At 35.6% G+C, this 19,706-nt stretch overlaps 1 protein-coding gene across 5 annotated transcripts; it reads left to right on the forward strand.

Moving 5' to 3' along the window:
• Positions 1-2,619: 2,619 nt before the first annotated feature.
• On the forward strand, positions 2,620-19,181 carry st6gal1 (ST6 beta-galactosamide alpha-2,6-sialyltranferase 1). 5 transcript variants are annotated; one of them, XR_014537263.1, is made up of 9 exons: positions 2,620-3,172; positions 10,559-10,765; positions 10,879-11,241; positions 12,268-12,532; positions 13,533-13,630; positions 13,721-13,822; positions 14,311-14,485; positions 15,702-16,961; positions 17,306-19,181. XR_014537263.1 is itself a non-coding variant. In XM_083564764.1 (8 exons), exons 1-8 carry the CDS (start codon positions 3,466-3,468, stop codon positions 15,977-15,979), a joined length of 1,500 nt encoding a protein of 499 aa, XP_083420890.1. In that variant the 5' UTR covers positions 2,862-3,465; the 3' UTR covers positions 15,980-19,181. The 5 variants fall into 5 exon arrangements, 2 of the variants coding, with proteins under 2 accessions (XP_083420890.1, XP_083420891.1); XR_014537264.1 differs by having other exon boundaries at positions 2,810-3,477; XR_014537265.1 differs by having other exon boundaries at positions 2,862-3,477; positions 15,702-16,969; positions 17,313-19,181.
• The last annotated feature ends 525 nt before the right edge of the window (positions 19,182-19,706 follow it).

Consider the following 19,706-nt stretch of genomic DNA (forward strand, 5'->3'; position numbering starts at 1 on the left):
ACCTTATCTTTCCTTCTGGTCTACTAATTATGCTCCTACCTCCCCTTTCCTTCTCCCGATTATTATATTCCTCCCATGCCTTCACCTGATTCTGACTCTAATTATTCTCCATATCCTCTCCAACTCCCAAGGCCTACAGGCTATTTTATTCCAATAAACATGCCAAAATATATCTCCTGCATGGTTGTTTTATTTCATCCGAACACTCATAGCCTCAGTCAAGCCCTATACAACCGTATGTGTTGGTATACGTTTAATTTTACTTGGAGGAAATAGGCTAAATATGTTTGATTATGACATAGGCTAAATAGGTTTAATCAAGCTATTTGTGGTACATTTATGGTATCTAATAATTACTACACTAACTATTAGCTGGATATGTTTGATTAATTACTCTCTAAGTTAGTTTGATTAAAATACGAGCTAAATAAATTAATTTAAAATGTTTTTCTCGACAGAAACTTGAGTGGTTGTAACTACTCCTCGCTTGAAATATTTTAATGTATGTTCGTGTTTTCTGTATTTTAGTGTATGTTTGGGTTGTGTTTTCTGTTCTTGTGAGAGTAAAATGTTCCATATATGTTTGTTTGAAAAAGCAACCCCTAAACATACAAGTAACAGTTTCATTATTCTTTAGATGACTGCCAACTTGAATAAAATTATTTATATCTATATGAAGATCACGACAAGCACACAAATGGCAACTGAATGCTGACAGGTCCAGTAACTCTTGAGAGTTTCTTTTGGGATAGACTCTACTCAAATGAATGTGCAAAACATTCCATGTTTTAAAAGAACATGGAAAATTTGTTTGGAGGCTAGACTCTACTCAAATGAATGTGCAAAACATTCCATGTTTTAAAAGAACATGGAAAATTTGTTTGGAGGCTAGCATTGCCTGAGACGGTACTCTATTCTAACATGTTTACTAGCTCCTATCTACTAGATAATGTTACATTACCTGCCTTACACTTCCACATCCTGATCCTGAAGAATTATGGTTCCCCTTGGCCAATACTAAATCTCTCAGACAAACATAAGTTGGTTTAAAAATCTAATTAAAAAGAAACATTTTAATTATACATCTAAATTTTATAAATTATGCCTATTTCTGCTTAACTTATATTTTTGTATATAGTTCAGCATCTGTGTTGTTTCTTTTACCAACATTCTAATAGTTTTTTTATGTTTACTTATATAAAGTCCTGTAAAACTTTAATTTCCCATTCCCTTATTTTTATCACTTAAATGGCGGTGACACTTTGGCTTTAAAGCTGGCAAACTTTAAATACTGTGTTATTTTAGAATCGTTCCGTTTTCATAACAGTTATTCCTTTCTTAAGAGCAGAATAATTTTGTGATATTGAGCTGAGTGTGCAAGATTCATTTATGCCAAACGTGTGGTTCAAATGAGCGACAGTTAATGCTAATTATACTGAGCATCACAGGTTGTATGGAAAATCTCTCCACGAATTAAGTTTAGTTTTGGGCATGATAAAAATCTAACACTGAGTAAACACATTGTTACAAAATTGAATTGCTAACATCATTAAGTAAAGTACACCATGCTGATTGTGAACTGTAATTAGCTAGCTTTCTCTTAACTCGAATTAACATTACATTTCCTCAATTGACAACAAAATATATTAAATTCGGTAGATTATCAACAAAAAAGACTAATGACACAATGAGGACAAATTGTGGCATTGAGTTAAAAGTAATTTAGTTTGCATTTACATTAATTAAAATTAACTTCAAAAGTGTATATAGTGGATTTGCTCTTACCTTTTCATCAGCATGTGAAAAACAGGTGAATTCCCAAAGCAAGGCTTTGCATTAATCTTGTAACATCAGTGATGATTTTCCAAGAAGCGTGAGTTTGATTGTGTTACGTTACGCTAAACAAATTTACAGGCAGTAAATTTAACAGGCAGCATATTTTTTTTTAATGTGTAGGGGTAATGAGGTGATACTGGAGAAACTGTACCTCCTCTAATTTTCATACGGATTACATAATCAGAGAACATTTGTTTTATGTGTTTGTGAAGAGAGATGACAGAGACATATACAGCAGAGAGCACACCCTGTCTGTAATCTTTATTTTACAAAAACAAATGTTTAAGGTTATTATCAGTTTACAGTATACAAATAAAAGTAAACAGATTTACTTTATAGACTCAGATGATGTACTACTCATATACTCGATCAATAAAGACAGAGTAGTTTGATTTAATTTCGGCATTACAAGGAAAAACATGCCAAAAACTGTAATTGTCGACATTATTTAATTACATTTTAAATCCAATTTCTGCTTTTTTAAATAAATAGATTTTTACATGGTTGGTTTGAATAATATTAATATTGGATTTGTGAACATGCAAACCCTTTTAATATTAGAAGAGTGTGCACATGCAAACTCTTCTAATATTAGCTTGGTTCCCTCTAGTTTATCAGGTTTCCCTACATTGTCCAATGCCAGTGGATAGTTTACATATTGGACTGATCACAAGATTGTAAGTTCAAGGTGGTCTGGATAAGGGTATTTGGCAGGTAGGCAGTTTTTCTAAAACAAATTCCACCCTACATGTGAATGAATGTTTACATGCGGCAGACTGGTGTCCCTACCTCATGCCTAATGGTCCCAGAACATGCAATGGATCTACTGCTACCTTGACCAGGATAAATTACTGAGTGAATAATTCTGAATTATTCGCTAAAATAAATGTCATATTACTATTGAGTTGTATTTTGTGATTCCTTACTATTTAGTCATTGATCTATTACCTAATTTAATCCCATTTACTAAGCTGCTCTTTTTATATGGTCATGAGAGGGCGTGGTTTATTTACCCGACGCATCTTTGGCTTGACACTGTCCCCAAGAAGCGCTGAGCTATTATAAGATAGGAATGGTATTTTTTTCTTCCACTGTCTTGTATAAATAATTTTTGCTATTTTTTAATTTGTGTAATATGTTGATCCCGCAGATTTATTTCGCTGTTGGTAATTCCACACAGAAGTGGTGCTTATTTTCTACACTGTGTACTCATGTCTGATAAAGACACTTTTCCACACGTTTGCTTCATTGATTGCCTTATTAAGGAGCTGCAGAAGTGAACATCAGGAGCGACTGAACACCTGCTGCCAACCACAATGCGCAACCGTCTTGGGGGGTAAATATGGCGGATCTATACTACAATAAAGCGGTTTAATCCTTGACAAGACAGAAACGTCGGATATCGGCTACGTGATATCTTGATGCGTTTCTTTCCTTTTTTCCTCCACCCTGTAAAGCTTGCGTAACCATACCGACGTGCGCGAAGCCTGGTTTTTATTCATTAGGCTGTAAATGGATCGCTCTGTGCTAGTATCACCCTGTATGGATTACTCGATGCCTTTTTGAAACACTATTTATAGGCAGGCTTTCGCTGGAGTAGCCATTTAACAAATAAAACACGTGAGAAGAATGGGGTACAAGGTAAGAGCGCACTGTTTTTTCTTCTCTCACGTGCATAAAACGAGCGTCTGAACATGTCATGCCATGTAAATAAATAATAACGTGCCCCGGTGCATTCAAATATGCATGTGTGGGCGCACACACACACACACACGCGCGCACACACACAAAACGTAAACACCCCAAATCCCCCACCCCTCCAAAATGTATCTGTCTAATCAAACAAGGCCCAGTGACCTGATATTTGGTTGCAAAAATCTGATGCTCATTTTAGCGTCCTCACTTCACAAAAAAATGGCTGTAGATGGTCTTGAATCACTAACTAGGGTGTTCATTAAAGAGTAATAAGTAGTACCTTTGTGCAAATCATATTATCTTCGAATCCTGTTTGTACATCTTTATTTATAGTGTATATACTATAAATGGTTATAGAGGTTGATATGGAAAAATGCAGCCACATGATTGTGGATCCACCTACAGACACTTGTGCAAATGTGTACACAGTTGAGTGTGTTATTTTTGGTGCTAGTTCCACAGTGCCTTTTTTATTTTTAGTTATTGTTATTGGAGTAAAAGTTCACGAGAACTCAACTACTAAAGACTCAACTAATGATTAAGTCTGTACATTGTTTCATGCAGGCTGGAGTTTTACAGCAGATGGTAATGGCAATTTTATGACACAACTGGCTGCCCAGTATTTTTCACAACGATTGTGAGAAACGATTTTCACGATTGTGAGAAAAACGGAAGTTGGTTTTAAACAGAAGTTGCACCATACATATATTAAATATGTTCAGTGTTTTTCTAGCTATTGCTCATTTCGAGTGTGGTAATTTTTCCAGTACAACAATATAAGTCGAAGAAAAATCTGTCCACAATTTGGAACAGCAATATGGTTGTTTTGCTCTGAAGTACTCTGAAATCTGATTTCATATTTCTTAAGATACCATGCATATTGATTTAATGATAAACATATGGCTTTTGTTTTCTGAAATATAACACAATGGCTGTAGCAGCCAAAGAAACAAACAAAAAAAATAAAGCTTTTATAAAACATCTCCATGTAGCTTTTTGTATTGGGAAAACTCAACTCCAAACATTTGCTGAAAGCATTTTATTGTTACTGCCATGATTTTTACATGCATTACTATTATTATAATTATAATAATAATTATTATTATTATTATTATTATTATTATTATTAAAATTTATTTTTTTTAGTTTTGTATCATTACACAAATGGATCATGCTCATGTATTTATTAATGTTGTGCAAAGGTTAATAGGGATATGTACATCTGTGTATATATAATACATATAATGTAAGTGGGCTATGTATATGTATAATCAATTGATCTGAGACCTCCATATCTTACCATAACATCTGATATACTCTGTATAACATTTAGATCATATTATGCAAAAAAAAAAAAAAATAATTCATTTCAAAACAGTCTTTAAAAAAAAAAAAAAAAATGGAACTTGACAGTTCCTTAAGTGTCTGTTAGTTTTACTTTCTACATCTAGTGCTTTTTATTAGCTAAAAAGTGTCTTCACTTCAACTACTAATTAATGACATAATTAAATAATAAGAACATATTTTTTACATTTGGAGGTAAAACTGCACTCTCAGGCATCATTTGGGACTTCACATCAAATCTATAAAATGTCTTAAAATAAAAAAAATAATACCAGTCAAATTGTTCAGTAAAAAGATGTGATCTGTGCTTAAGCCAGTGTGATTTTTGGCAAGAGAACCCACCAACATGTATATACTGATGTAAAAAGGTACCCTAACAGAACCTTTCTTGATAATGATGCTGCTTTATGTCAGTTTTCTACCTGCTATTGAGGATGCTAAGTGCAAAACAATAAGCAGCAGATAGCAGACAGTTAGGAGGATGTTCTCAATAAGGAAATCTGAGCCTACATGATTCATTTCATGCATTTAAATATAATATTCAGGTTGCAGTGAAGCTTGTCAGTTTGTTTTTCAAGTGGAGTGTTTTGCATGACTACCTGCCCTATTTCCTAATTACTTCTTTTTCTGTACATATGTCAGCATAAAAAGCAGATGAAGAAAATAAATCAGTTTGTTATCGAAAATTTTATTTATTAAAGGAAAAGGTTCTGAAGGGCTTTAGAACAAGAGCTTAATGCATTCACAAAGGATTTGATTTTGTGTCTCCTTCACAATTAAGAAAGCAGAAGAATTGGTTCTCTCATTTATGGAAAGCCATCCCTGACTGGAAGCGGCAAAATATTACTACTTCATCACCCTACCACCATCATGTTTGACTGTTGGTATCGTGTTCTTATTATTAAATGCAGAGTTCCATTTGACAGCATATATAATAGAGTTCCATTGTTTCCAAATGTTCTCCAAAAAGTTACACTTTTGTCTTATCAATCAGAATACTATTCTAAAAGGCTTGTTTTAAGTGTAACGTATGCAGAAATTGAAGACATCAGGTAAATATCTTTCTCATGGTAATGTAAATCAGTGGTCCCCAACCCCCAGGCTGCAGACCGGGCCACACATTATCTCTGTTTTATTTATTATCTGATTTTGAATGATGCTTTATTTTGGAAAATTATCAGATTCTCTCTGCCACATCTGTCTATAACTCACTGTTGGTGCATGTCATGATGCCTCAGTCACATGTCTTACCTCCATCCGCTACCTTCTTAAAGGGGCTGCTCCGGCCGGTAACACGTAATACATTACCGCTAAATTGAAACCCCCAAGCTAGCAAATAAAAAAACAGAAAAAAAAACAACAACACAGTGGATTCACGTGTATTATTATATTTAAAAAATACCAGTCGTATAATTTTATTTTGTTGTATTTATCCGCCACACCTTAAGGGCCAGTCCCTGAAAATATTGTCTGACATTAAACCGGTCCGTGGTGCAAAAAAGGTTGGGGACCACTGATGTAAATGATTTTTTTTCCCAGTCAGCAGAGACCAAGTGGTGTTTTGAGTTAATGTTTATATGTTTCTGTATTTACATTTCTGTCTTCACATATTGTGGTTTTGCAGAGTTTGCTGTCATGCTTTTGCTTTGTTAGTGATTTTTGTGCACTCAGCATTATTTTTCCACCATGTCCCCCTCTCCCATCACAAAATCAAACATTAGAATGAAGAAAGAGTGTGATCTTTCTTTTTTGGTTGTGGCATGCTTGTTGGTTCCAGGCTTTTTTGAGTATTTCAGATACCACTGATCTCATGAAAATGTACCACAAAACAGTCTGTAGCAAGATTGGTATGAAATACAAAGTAGTTCTTCTTGGGTTGTTTTTTTACTGAGAAGACACGTGAATGTACAGGTGTTTCTAACAAAGTGGATATAAGGAGTGTATACCTATTTGCATTGTTTTTGTGTTAATTTGCATCTACTTTCAAAATGTTTCTAAGAAAATGCCTACCCTTTCTCTTAACCTGTAAAAATAAGTTAAAAGTAAAAGAAATTAGCAATTAAAAATGTTTTTCCCAAAATATATTTTAGCAAATGACTGCGATCTGGAAGCATTTCATGATTAATGCTGCTTGACATCCTTTACATGTCCTATCTAACAAAGAGCCTGAGAGCTTTGGGAAATTTGGGTATTTCATTGAAAGTTGCATCACAAATGTTATACTATAATGTAGGAGCAAAACATTCTTAAAATCTTCCAAACTGCTCCAAAATATTTCAAGATCCTGTTACATAAAAACTTATAGATTAATCTTGCTTTAACCTCCTGCTCTCATGGGCGTTAAGCACTAATAGGTATAAGGTGGAGACTCAAAACTGCTCTTCACTGTCAGTATGACTGCCCTATGATTTTCTGCCCTTCAGCCAAACGCACAATGCATAATACTGGAGCTGTCAGATGATAACTTTTTAGCTGCATTCATACTTTAACATGATTCTCCTGAAGATGACCAGTATGACTGTGAGATATTTTTCTTCTTTTTCTTTTTCTTTTTTAGGCTTCTCCCATTAGGGGTTGCCACAGCGGATCATCCGTCTCCATACTACTCTGTCCTCTACATCTGCCTCTTTCACACTAATTACCTGCATGTCTTCCCTCACCATATCCATAAATCTCCTCCTTGGCCTTCCTCTTTTCCTCCTTCCTGGGGGTTTCATCCTCAGCATTCTACTATCAATATGATATACCCATGTCCCTCCTCTGCATGACCAAACCATCTCAATCTCGCTTCCCTCAACATTTCTCCAAAATGTCCTACACGTTTGTCCCTAGAATAAACATTTATAATCCTGTCCATCCTCGTCACTCTCAATGAAAATCTCAACATCTTCAGCTCTACTGCCTTAAGCTCCACCTCCTATCTTTTACGCAATGCCACTGTCTCTAAACCATACAACATAGCAGGTGTTATCACAGTCCTATAAACTTTCCCTTTCACTCTTGCAGATACTCTTCTATTACAAATCACTCCTGACACTCTTTTCCACCCACTCCACCCTGCCTGCACTCTTTTCTTCACTTCTCTAACACACTGCTCCACCTCTTCTCCCTGCAACTGCACCACTCCACTGCCCTCCCTCTCATTCACACACATGTACTCTGTCTTACTCCTACTGACTTTCAATCTAAACACACAGGGTCATGTAGTTTTGGATTTTGTTTTCCCTCAATAATAAAAACCTTTATTTAAAAACTGCTTATTGTGTTCACTTTTACAATCTTTTACTAATATTTAAATTAGTTTGATGATCTGAAACATTAAAGTGTGACAAACATGCAAATAAAAAATAAGAAATCAGAACTTTTTCACACCAGTGTGTGTGTGTGTGTGTGTGTGTGTATAACAGTACATGGAAAGGTTGTTATTATATACAATGAGTACAATGATCATTAACTGTGCAATAAAAGAGATATTGTATACAGTGTTTATAAAAAGGGTTATATACATATGTGAAAATTATATGGAAATTGTGGAAAAAAGGAGACTATTATTTACAGTTTGTGCAACAGTTGTCAGTACAATGTTGTATATTATGAACAGCGTAATGTAAGGTTATGCAGTATATAGTATTCAGTTCAGTGTGAATGTCTGGGTTGAGGGGCATGGAATTAAGGGGTGGATGTGGGTGGTGCTAACTGGTTGCAGAGTTCAGCATGGAATTGGGTGTAGGGGAAAACCTGTTCCTGAACCTGCTTGTCTTGGTCCAGGGGTTGTAGGATCACCATATGTAAAGCCTTGACAGATACCAGGATTCTGTCATCATATATTAGTAATTCATCAACATTCATTTTTAATTGTAGATCATATGAAGCTGTGATGCAACAACTCTGTACCATTGCACCACCCTAGCATGCAAAACTGCATCTAATGCTTCCAAACAAGAAGGCCATTGTGAATTTCTAAAAAAAAAAAAAAAGTCGTTGTTGGCAAATAACATTCCTTTCTTCTCCCTCCTATCCACTATCTAGCTGGAGAATGACATTACTGGCATTATAATCCCACCCCAAAAATTCCAAACCCCTTGCTATAAATACAGTCCAACTGTTATCATACATCCAGAATGATTTAATCACTCCAGTTGGTCATTTAGTCTTTTTTGTTTGTTTGTTTCGGCCTAGTGGGACATCTTATGAAACAAATGACACAATAATAGATTTTTAATTTTTGATCTATTTGTCTATTTTTTTATGATCTTGATATCAAAGCTTTAAGTATCAGCTGATAACCAATGCTATTCCTTTTTTATAAGAAGAAAAAAGAAAAAAAAATAATTTAAAAAACTGCTAAAAAAAAATCAGATACCAGCATTCCTTTTTTTCTTGTCCTTTATTTCCATCATTTCACCTTTAAAATTTACCAAAACATTTTTTAAATTGAACAGAAATCTCTCAAATAACACCTGTAGACAGACAATTTTAGGCTGATGTGCATCACTTTTGAAGTCTTTTTTTCCCAGTGCAGCATTTCATTTAGCCAATATTAATTTAATGCCTTGGCCTTTTTTTGTGAAGATGTTTCTCTCAGATATCAGGCAACATTATGGCTAGCACCTAAAATAGAGTTTCAGCATAGTAAACCTGAATCATCTGCATGACAATGTGATTCAGTCATGTCATCAGGACCAGACAGTAATTTTAGTGAAATGCATACAACGAAGAAAATGGAGACACATCCAATATTACTATAGTGTTTCCAATAAAATGCTCAGTGAGTGTATGTGTGATATGTGAATAAATTACATGGTTTGCATAAAAAATAGTTTGTTGTTGACCACTGGTCATATCAAACAAAAAAACGGGCACAAATCTATCCACATGGTAAATTATATACCAGAGAGTTTTACGGTTCAGTGTTTTAAATACTACGGCTCAGACTTTTTGAGATTTCTGTATAGTTTCTCAGCAGCTTTAGATGCCTTCAGGATCATGTTACATAAACTGTTATAAACTCACCCTCAAATTGCATCCTTTGTTCTCATGGTAACCAAGTCCTATTTCAGGAGTGGTTACGACAGAAAATCTAACTGATTTTTCGCTTTATATTTACATTGGATAAGTGAGAGAGTGAGAGAGTATAGCCATCTGTTGTGCATCATGATAAATGCTGCCATAACTGCTCTTAGTTTTCAATGGGGGGGTTTATACAGGCTACAGCTCTAAGAAAATAGCTTTTCCTCAGTCTGTATGCGTTCATTCATTGTCCTGTATTTTTAGCCCGATTGGAGGGGCACAAACTGTATATTCTGAATGGGATAAATCCTTGATAATGTTGCTAGCTCTCTTGTGTAGACACTAGCAAAGACTCTGTCCATATTACAAATAAACGAATGTGTCAAACAAGCATTGTCGAGCTTTAAGCACATTTTACTGCTGCAACTAATCAAATTTTACAAAGCTTAAAGATGGAAATAAAAATCACTACAGGTTCATCATATCTCAATAATAAATGAGTAAGTGGATCGGTAATTAACCTAATTTCACACATTGGTGTCTTAAAATATGTCTCTATATCTCTTCTTCTTTTAACGGTCCACTTTCTCCTTCTCATGTTCTGAGAATTTAACCTAGATGTATGTATGTCCTAGATGTAAATTCACTTGATGATTATCCATGTCTTTCCTAGATCCCAGGAGCTGCAATGGATCGTGTTAGCCTGCTTTGGCGTTTGAGGCGTCGAGCCCGTCGAGGCGTTTTTTGCATGATGCTTTTTTGCATGACCATGGCTGTACTGTATACCCTGTGTGCTGAAAACAGTGTCCCTGTTACTGATGCCATTTTTGGGGTGAGGGCAAGGACTCGAGCACAGCCAAGGGCACACTCCATTGTAAAGGTACATGTATTTACTTTTCTGTATGTGCCAATATACACACATTTACAGCTTACATTTAAGAGACATTACAGTAAAAGATAACTTTAATGTATGTTCGTAAATTTTCAATACAGGTGCTTCGAGGAGCGGGTGGAACGAAACCAATGTATGTGGACCCTCAAAAACTCCCAGGTGTTATTCCTGGAGATCCTCAAAAGCCTATTCCTGTCCTCTCATCCTTAAATCACTCAATGCTGGCAAGTCAAAAGGAGCAGCACTCAGGGAGCAAAGAAAAGGAGCAACATGGGCTTCTTGCCTGGTTATTGGGCAGACCATTAAGGCGTGCACTTGAGACTATACTGGGGGCCCGAAAAAGAGCTGATACAGCCAGCCAAAAAATGGAAGATTTTTTTGTTGCCAAAAAAGTGATCTGGAATGATGAGATGTCAAGTAGCATGCTGGGAAAAAGGCTGAAGAAGGTGGTGCAAAACTATCAGGTGAGGGGAATGAACTTGCATGCAGGATTCAGGATGATTGAATTGTCAAATATTTGTAAATATTTTTACAAGTAATGTTTGATTAACATAAGCCAGTATTGGATACTCAAACATTGCTGTTTACAGAAAATTTTAATTTGGCACATAATTATTGATGTATGGGTTGTATTAGATGTATGGGATATCTTGTTTATTGATTAAAACCACTACTTTATAATATATAGTACAAAATTTACCGTATTTTTTGGACTATAAGCCGCTACTTTTTTCCCACGTTTTGAACCCCGCGGCTTAAACAACGAATAGATTTTTCTCACCTGTGTTCTGAGCTGCACGGCATCGGAAAAAAAACTTCACCGATGGAGATTTTAAAACGCATAACGATGCCAAAAGAAAAACTCTCGAGAGAAATAGTTGTGAAAGGAAGGAAGAAGACAGTGAACAATGACTTACTTAATAGGCTACTGTTTAGATACAAGCCGTTGTAACGTGTTGAGTCTGGGTCAAGTGATAGCTCGCTAACTCCAGTTGCAACAGAAATCATATAAGCACAGACAGGTTTCCAAAACTCGTGCTTTTTTATTTTTCTTGGTAACAGCGTTATGAGTTAGTCAAAGAAACTTGGAACTGAGCATCAGAAAATAATAAGGACATATTCCTCGGTTTTGAACACATGCAGTAAGACCGGAAAAAGTTTGTTAAAGCCTGTGTAAATTTCATTAGTTTTAGTGTAGCTTATATATGGGTGCGCTTAATAGTCCGGAAATTACGGTAGTAATAATATTTAGAATTTACAATTGTATAAATATTAATTTCCCTGAAACGATGATTAACACCACCCTAAATTTTGCATTCATTTAAATCTATTGAAGATTAAACAGAGCTGCATAATGTGTGCCACTAAAACGATTTCACTCTGTGGATGCAGTATATGCTACCTAAACACAAGACCTAACATCTTTTGAACCATGATTTTTGGTCCTGAGCATTCCTTTGCTTTTATTATAATTGCCTTTTCTTTTGTAGGCGATGAATAAATATGGCGTGAGTCTCTCCAGTTCGGAAGCTGGAAAAAGAGGGAAAAAACTGAGCGGTCCAGAGCTATTGTGTCAACTCAAAGAGACGGTGAAAATTACCACATTAATGCCAGAGATGGAGCCATTTGCTAAATTTCTCTGGGCCTTCCAGCTGCCTGCACAACCCTTGACCACTGCAATTGGCCCATTTAAAACATGTGCTGTTGTGTCATCTGCAGGTTCTCTGCGAAACTCCAAGTTAGGAAAAGAGATTGGTGTGTATGATTTTCAACATAACTATAAGAACAATTTAATTCAAAATGTATTCACACTTCAACACAGCTGCTGAAACCATGGCCAACACAGAAATATAACATTATAACATTATGCACATCTTTTTTTTGTACCCTTTTTGGGTGTCAAAGGCAGCCAATAAAATGCTACACAGTAAAATGCCTACACCAGAAAAAGTGTTCGCTACATAAGAACTTTTTTGCCACCAATAAGGCTTTTTAGACATACATTTACAACACTAACTTTGCAAAGCACAGTGACTCTACATTCATCTGATTCACAAAAATTCATCATAACATTTAATTTCTGCCAAAATGTTTCATCTTTAGCAAATGTGGTCACCAGCATCATGAGACCCTTTTTATATTCCAGACAGTTTGGTCATAAAATGCAAACACAGTAGAAAAACAGGAAGTGGGGGTAACAACTTTGTCACAAAAAGTGAAGGATAACAGCCTATTCGAATTCATCACCTCCAGGTGGCACTATAATTCACAATTTGGTGAAGCTGCTTATAACCTTTGACATTAACTCAAGATTCTTCTTTCTCTTGATACTTTTGAATTAGATGTACAAAAATTTGTGGTTTGTCAAGCCAGAAGATTCTGATTGTTTTGTCCATAATGTAAAGAAAATTTGAATATCTTAGCCATGCAGACACTAAACTTGTCCTACAGTATGTTCAGCAACATGATATTACCAAACAAACTTTGAGTTCAATTTAGATATTAAGAGAGCTATTGAAGAACATCATTATTGACTGGAGCCAAAAAGTGCTTGGTTCCCTTAAATGCCGCTTGCATCTATATTTTTCTGTTACTTTTTCCGTAGTCATAAATGTGTGTTGTCTAAATGTTGAAGCAGCTGTGTTCATGGTAAAACTAATATAACACCAAAATATAGTTTAGCTTGATTTTTGACAAACATAAAAATAAATATCCCCACAGCTCTTATTCATCTTGATGCTGTGTTTGTTTCCAGATGCCCATGACGCTGTGGTACGATTCAATGCTGCACCCACTATTGGCTTTGAGAAAGACGTTGGCTCTAAGACTACAGTGCGCCTGATTAATTCCCAGGTATTTCTAAAACCACAAAATGAAAAAAATGAAATAAAATAATTATATGGATTGTATATTATAAATCTAATGATACATATTCACTTCAAGGTAATGTCATCAGAAGATCACCACTTTCTGTCCAGTTCTTTATACAGCAGTGGAATGTTAGTGGCCTGGGATCCTGCCCCTTTCTCTTCTGACCTAAATGAGGTAAACAAGTTGCTTCCTTCTCATCTGTATACCATTACAGGTCTGAGAGAACATCACCTAGGAAGAAACCCAGCATCTTGTGATATCCATGGGGTCTAGACTGCAGGCAGTAATTGGGTAATTTGCAACAATGAATTAAAAATAATTGTTAGTTTGCCCATACGTCCTGAGAAATGTTTTTTGTTTTTTCCCTACAATTTCAAAATATCTCAAGGAAACCTCAATGTCGGTTTGGATCCTGTAAGCAGTGATCATTAATTTGGGTTATGTTGAAGTAAATTAGACTTTAAACTGATTGGTATGTGTTCTAGGTGGCCATGTGTTCTCTTTTTAAAAAAAATAATTGCTTGATTTTAGATTTTAGAATCCTAGGACTAGTTTTTTAGTAATGTTTGAGTAAAAAGATAAACAACATAGATGTGACAACATACTGTATACGAATACAATAAGCAATGACCAAACTTTCTCACTTTCCTATTTATTTGTAGTGGTACAACAAAACAGATTATCCGATATTTAAACAATATCAGAGGTACAGAAGGCTGCACCCGCAACAGCAGTTTTATATCCTACATCCCAGCATGGAATGGCAGCTATGGAAGCAGCTACAAGACAATATGGCTGAGCCTATTCAGAAGAACCCACCTTCCTCAGGCCTACTCGGTATGTAGTGTTAAGTTTTTCAGCTACTTACAGTACTAATAAGGTGGTACCGCTCGAATTCACTGGTCTGTAAGTGGTGAACAAACCCTTTTCTAAGCTGAGACAAGCTAGCTAGCTTCGGGGTTGGACGAACCTCTCCTCACGATGTCTAACTTTTCTTGAAAACTGATTTTTAAGTATGTCCAAGACCAAATTAATTTATCTTCCTCCGTCAGCCATTGTGGGTGTAAAAAAGTCGAACTCAGATGTATAATTGTGTGCAGCGCTCTACAGACGTGTTTTGCCAGTCGAACTTGGCTGTACCAGTTTCCCTCTGACCAACCAATCAGAGGACGGAAAAATGCTGATGCTATTCTGGGCCAGCTAGCTGGCCCTGTGAGGATGAATATGAAATCTGATTGGTTAAAGAAACAGACCCATTCATAATATTCTTTATGGGAAAAGGGCCAGCAGTATAGGCTTTGAAGGCCCTAGGCAGATTAGATTGACATGGCAGCACATCTGGCGTAATCTTGCGTACCAGTGTAGATTTATTCATTGCTAGAGACTTGAAACACTTTTGTACGTCGCTCTGGATAAGGGCGTCTGCTAAATGGCGTAAATGTAAATGTAAGCACATAGAGGCTGAAATCTAATTGGACAAAATAATTAAAAATGCACATCAAATTAAATAAAATTGTATTTGTCACATACACATACATACATAGTACGACATGCAGAGAAATGCTTACATACACGTACTGGAAGCAGTGCACCAAGTGATGATGATGATGTAATCACCACTGATGATGACATACTGAAGCCCCTAATTGAATACTTGTTTTAAAGAGAAAAGAAATCATACAGGCTTTCAAAACCAAATCCATTATATTTTTTTTCTAGATTGGTTAAACAGTTGCGAATGTAGCATATGTTTGAAGGAGAAGATGCTATGTATATGTACATAGCAAATTGTTTTCTTAGTACAGAGTTTAAATAGTATTGTTAAGCCTACAGATCACATTTAAATACTCTAGTTTTACATTGCGTTTACTTGATCTGGCTATTAATTCACACAATGAAGAAAAATGAAATGCACATAAAATGTATTAAAATTAATTAATATCTTTATCTCATGGGCAGAAATGTTTGCCTGTCCAAAACATTAACAAAATACAATGCAATCATATTTAGTTCTGCACAGTCTCCAGTTGTGTAATGACATCTCCTATTTCAGGGACAGTATTAATGATGTCACTATGCGACGTGGTCCATGTGTATGAGTTCCTGCCGTCACGGCGCAAAACCGAGCTATGCCACTACTATCAGAACTTCAAAGATGCAGCCTGCACCATGGGGGCCTACCACCCTCTGCTCTACGAGAAGAACTTGGTGAAGAGGATGAACCAGGGATCTGATGAAGACATCTACAATCATGGCAAGGTGACGCTACCTGGATTCAACACGTTTGACTGTACACAGACTACCAACTCTTCGAATTCTTCAAAGGCATAAATAAAAGATTGTATTTGTTTAACTTAGCATTTGGAATGTAACTGTATTATTTATCGCATGACTAAATGTATGACTATTGGAGCTGATTTAGGAAAAATAAGATAATTTGTTGGAAGCTGGCTCTTTCCCCATAAGCTGTACATATTTTTGTTTACAAGTCTATAAGTTATATTGTATATTATATTATACGTTGTTAATGATATTGCTTGAATACCTAAAGATCACTTATTTGCCATTTCCAGTGCAGAAAAGGTCAATTTTAAGCACTTCAGTGACATTGATACACATGGACAAAGTAGGCAGGTTATTAGTAACAGGAGATGTGCTTTGTGCCTATATTACCAACTGTAGCTCATTTGTTGCTATGCAGAATTTGTCAGTCCATCATTGAAAAGAGACAGTATAAGATCAGCACTGACCTAATATTATTCAGTTGGTTGTCCATTTTGCATGGCAGTGACACTGACAAATCAGTCAAAATGTGTTGTTTCTTATTTTTTCACTATTTGAAGTAATCCTATTATGATGCCTTTTCCTTGAAGTAACTTGATAAATTTGGCCAAAATAAGGTCGAGGATATTGAAGAGGATAAAGATGGAGCACATAAAATTAATGTACTCCAGTTTGGTGCCCAGTTCAGGGAATGTGTTCAAAGGGAATTATGTTGGTCAATAAAGAAACAGTTTAGCTTTTGCTAAAATATATTTGGAAATGCAATACTGTGCAATAGTGAGAGACCATTCATTTATTTTCTTTCAAATAGCCTCAAAACGTTTTATTTTTAATTATGAACAATTATTATGAGAAAATGAATGAAGAGAAATGTTCCTTTGTCGTACTTACTCTGTTACCAAAAGTCTGTGGATGTCTGATCATTATTTTCATATTTGTTGCTTCCCTAGCAGTTGTAAGTAAACAATTCTATTGAATATCTTTGTACACTGTAACATTATTAATCCCAATAGCCACACTCCATAGTCTAGTGCAGGGGTTTTCAACCGGTGGTCCGCGGCCCCCTGGTGGTCCGCGGCGGCATTGCATGTGGTCCGTGACAGCATACATAATTTCACTATTTAAATCACTTTTTTCCATAATTTATTTCTCCAAACATTTCCAGAATATTTCAACTACATACCTTTGTGAGAGTGTTTTTTCCACACTGTCATATCCAAAGAACAAGTACAGGGCGCACACACACACACACACACACACACACACACACACACACACACACACACACACACACGCGCAATAGTGGGCCGCAGATTACTTGTTAGTCAGAATGGTGGCACCTGGCACAGAACCAGTTGAAAACCCCTGGTCTAGTGGAAAGCTTTTCAAGAAGAGTGAACATTATTATAACAGTAAAGAGTAGACTGAATCTGGAGTGGAATTTCCCCATGCACATATGCGTGTTATATTTAGATGTCCAAATATATTTCGGCATTCTATTGTTGTTTTTTTGTAGGTCCATATTACAGTTCAATGTTGCATGAAAGTGTGATTTTTTTTTTTTGTTCAATATTTTTCCTCTCTGTTTCCTCTTTCTTTTTTGTTACTGTCTAAAAAAGGTCATCATTATTATTTACCACAAATCCATTAACAAAAAGTCCTTACTGTTTGATTGAAAACAACTGACTTTTGAATAGTACTATATTTGACAACCGAGCTTGTAATTTGACTGCAAATAAGACTGTGCAGTATCTACAGTGAAGGCAGCATTAAAATATAGAGAGCATTGATATCTACTTTTCAAAACTGCCAGTCAGTTGAAACAGAGAGGCTATTAGAACAATTGTTAATATGCATACAATCTTCTATGATGTCTCTTTAAAATGCCCAAAGTGAGAATTTAATGTATATATGCATTTGTTCATTGCACTGTGATTGCTTTATACCAACAGAAATATTGTACATTATTCTTTAAAAAATTCTCCTGCATGCACAGCTTGAATTGCACTGCACTCTCGTATTAAGCTTTGATAAACTTGTAGCGTTCTATTTATTATTCTTACGAAAAAGGTGTCTACTGAGAATGCATGAAAGTTTCGTTTTGTTGCCACAAAGAAGATACTTGTTCTCATTTGTCTAGCATTGTAAGCCTGTTTTCTAGTTAATAGCTTATTCATGAGGTTGCATTGGACATCTGCATTGCAATGAACCTACTCCACATGTTTCAGAAGAGACGTGTGACAACTAAACTGAAAGATTAATGTAAAAGAGAGCTATGCACATTTCATTCCCAATTAGGAAAGTGAAAGCAGTATATTTATGTATACTAAGTATATTTTCACATATTTATAGAATTAGACCTGTTTTTTTTCTCAGTCTGTACAGTGATAAGTTATATAAATATTCTCTCAGCAGTAAAAGTAGGCATTTAAATACCAAAGTGTGACCCTGTTCTTATGGGTCCATTTACCTGATGTGTGTGTGGGGGGGTCAGTATGTAAAGCTCTTTACCAGAAGTAAAGCTCCAAATTGGTTCAAGAGCTGATTTTTTTGTTGTCTTCATAATATTTTCGTTTACTGTTGTGTGTTTGTGTAAAAAACAATCCTGACACAATAAGCTTCATTTTACTTTTCTGCTGATTTCACAGTTTTCATTCTGTTCACTGCACTCAGGTGCTGGTCATTGGAAGTTAGGTTTCTTTTGAGGACAGGTACAACCTATGACATCATTATAAAAATACTTTATAAATAATGGTTGTAATCCTACTTCTGCTCGCATTTTCAAATGCAGTAGTATAGTGCATGACAGCAATTGACATTTGTATTTAGAAAAAGCAGATACAGCAGGTTCAGTAATTATTCTGAAAACTATTCTGACCACCTATTGAAACCACACAGTGTGGCGTGTATCGTTATTTAAATAACAGTTAATCTAAATCACAGTAACCTATATCAATATACACTCCAGTTAATATACTGTCACAGTTTGCGACTTTGTTGTCTGTAACGAAGTCCATTTAGGCACCTTATTTTCCCACTTCCCAGTATGTGTATGTGCTTCATAATCAATCAAGTATAACCTCTGAACATTCCAAGCTTTCTGTACTCTTGTAGTGTAAATGCAATTTATTTTTGCCTGTTTTATTCTGTTGCAATTAATCATGAATGTGGCCATGTATCACTGTATAACAAAGTACTTTTGTGTATGTATGGCTTGATTATAAATCCTATAAATATAGAATGTGTGAAACAGTGTTTGTGAATTTTTAAACATTACCTTGTACACGTATGCAGTGTTTTTTATATTGGTGGATGAGGCTGTACTAATCAGAGGATCATGTGTCAGAGGATCACATGACATGCGGTGACATCACTGTTATTAATGTGGCCAAAATCAACACATCAGAAAAGAACCATATAAAAGTGAATGCAAAATAATCTGTGTTCTTCAAATGATTTTAAGCTTCATTACTTGGTTATATTGATGCAGCTATTTCGGATGCAATATTTCAAATATAGTGGCTATATTGCAATAATTTGGTTATAGTGATAAACGTGCAGTACTTAAAATGTTGTGATTAGTTCCTGGTAGAGAAGTGACTCTTTAGAGAGAAGAGACAATACATAAAAAAGCGTCAGAGCTACATTTCCAGAAATACATTTTTGCCGATACACAAAATATAACAACATCCTATCAAAATTCTTCACCAAAATGAGCAAAATCGTCCCCACGTTTACACTCTGTGATTCTGAGAAACTGCTCCACCTACTGGGG

Source organism: Silurus aristotelis (genome assembly GCF_946808225.1).
Source record: "Silurus aristotelis genome assembly, chromosome: 16".
NCBI lineage: Eukaryota > Metazoa > Chordata > Actinopteri > Siluriformes > Siluridae > Silurus > Silurus aristotelis.

What these genes read in the sequence shown, in the direction of transcription:
- st6gal1 (XM_083564764.1), top strand. An exon ending in TGCGCCTGATTAATTCCCAG is followed by an intron (nt 13,631 to 13,720) that starts GTATTTCTAAAA and finishes ATTCACTTCAAG; the next exon opens with GTAATGTCATCAGAAGATCA. An exon ending in TCTCTTCTGACCTAAATGAG is followed by an intron (nt 13,823 to 14,310) that starts GTAAACAAGTTG and finishes ATTTATTTGTAG; the next exon opens with TGGTACAACAAAACAGATTA.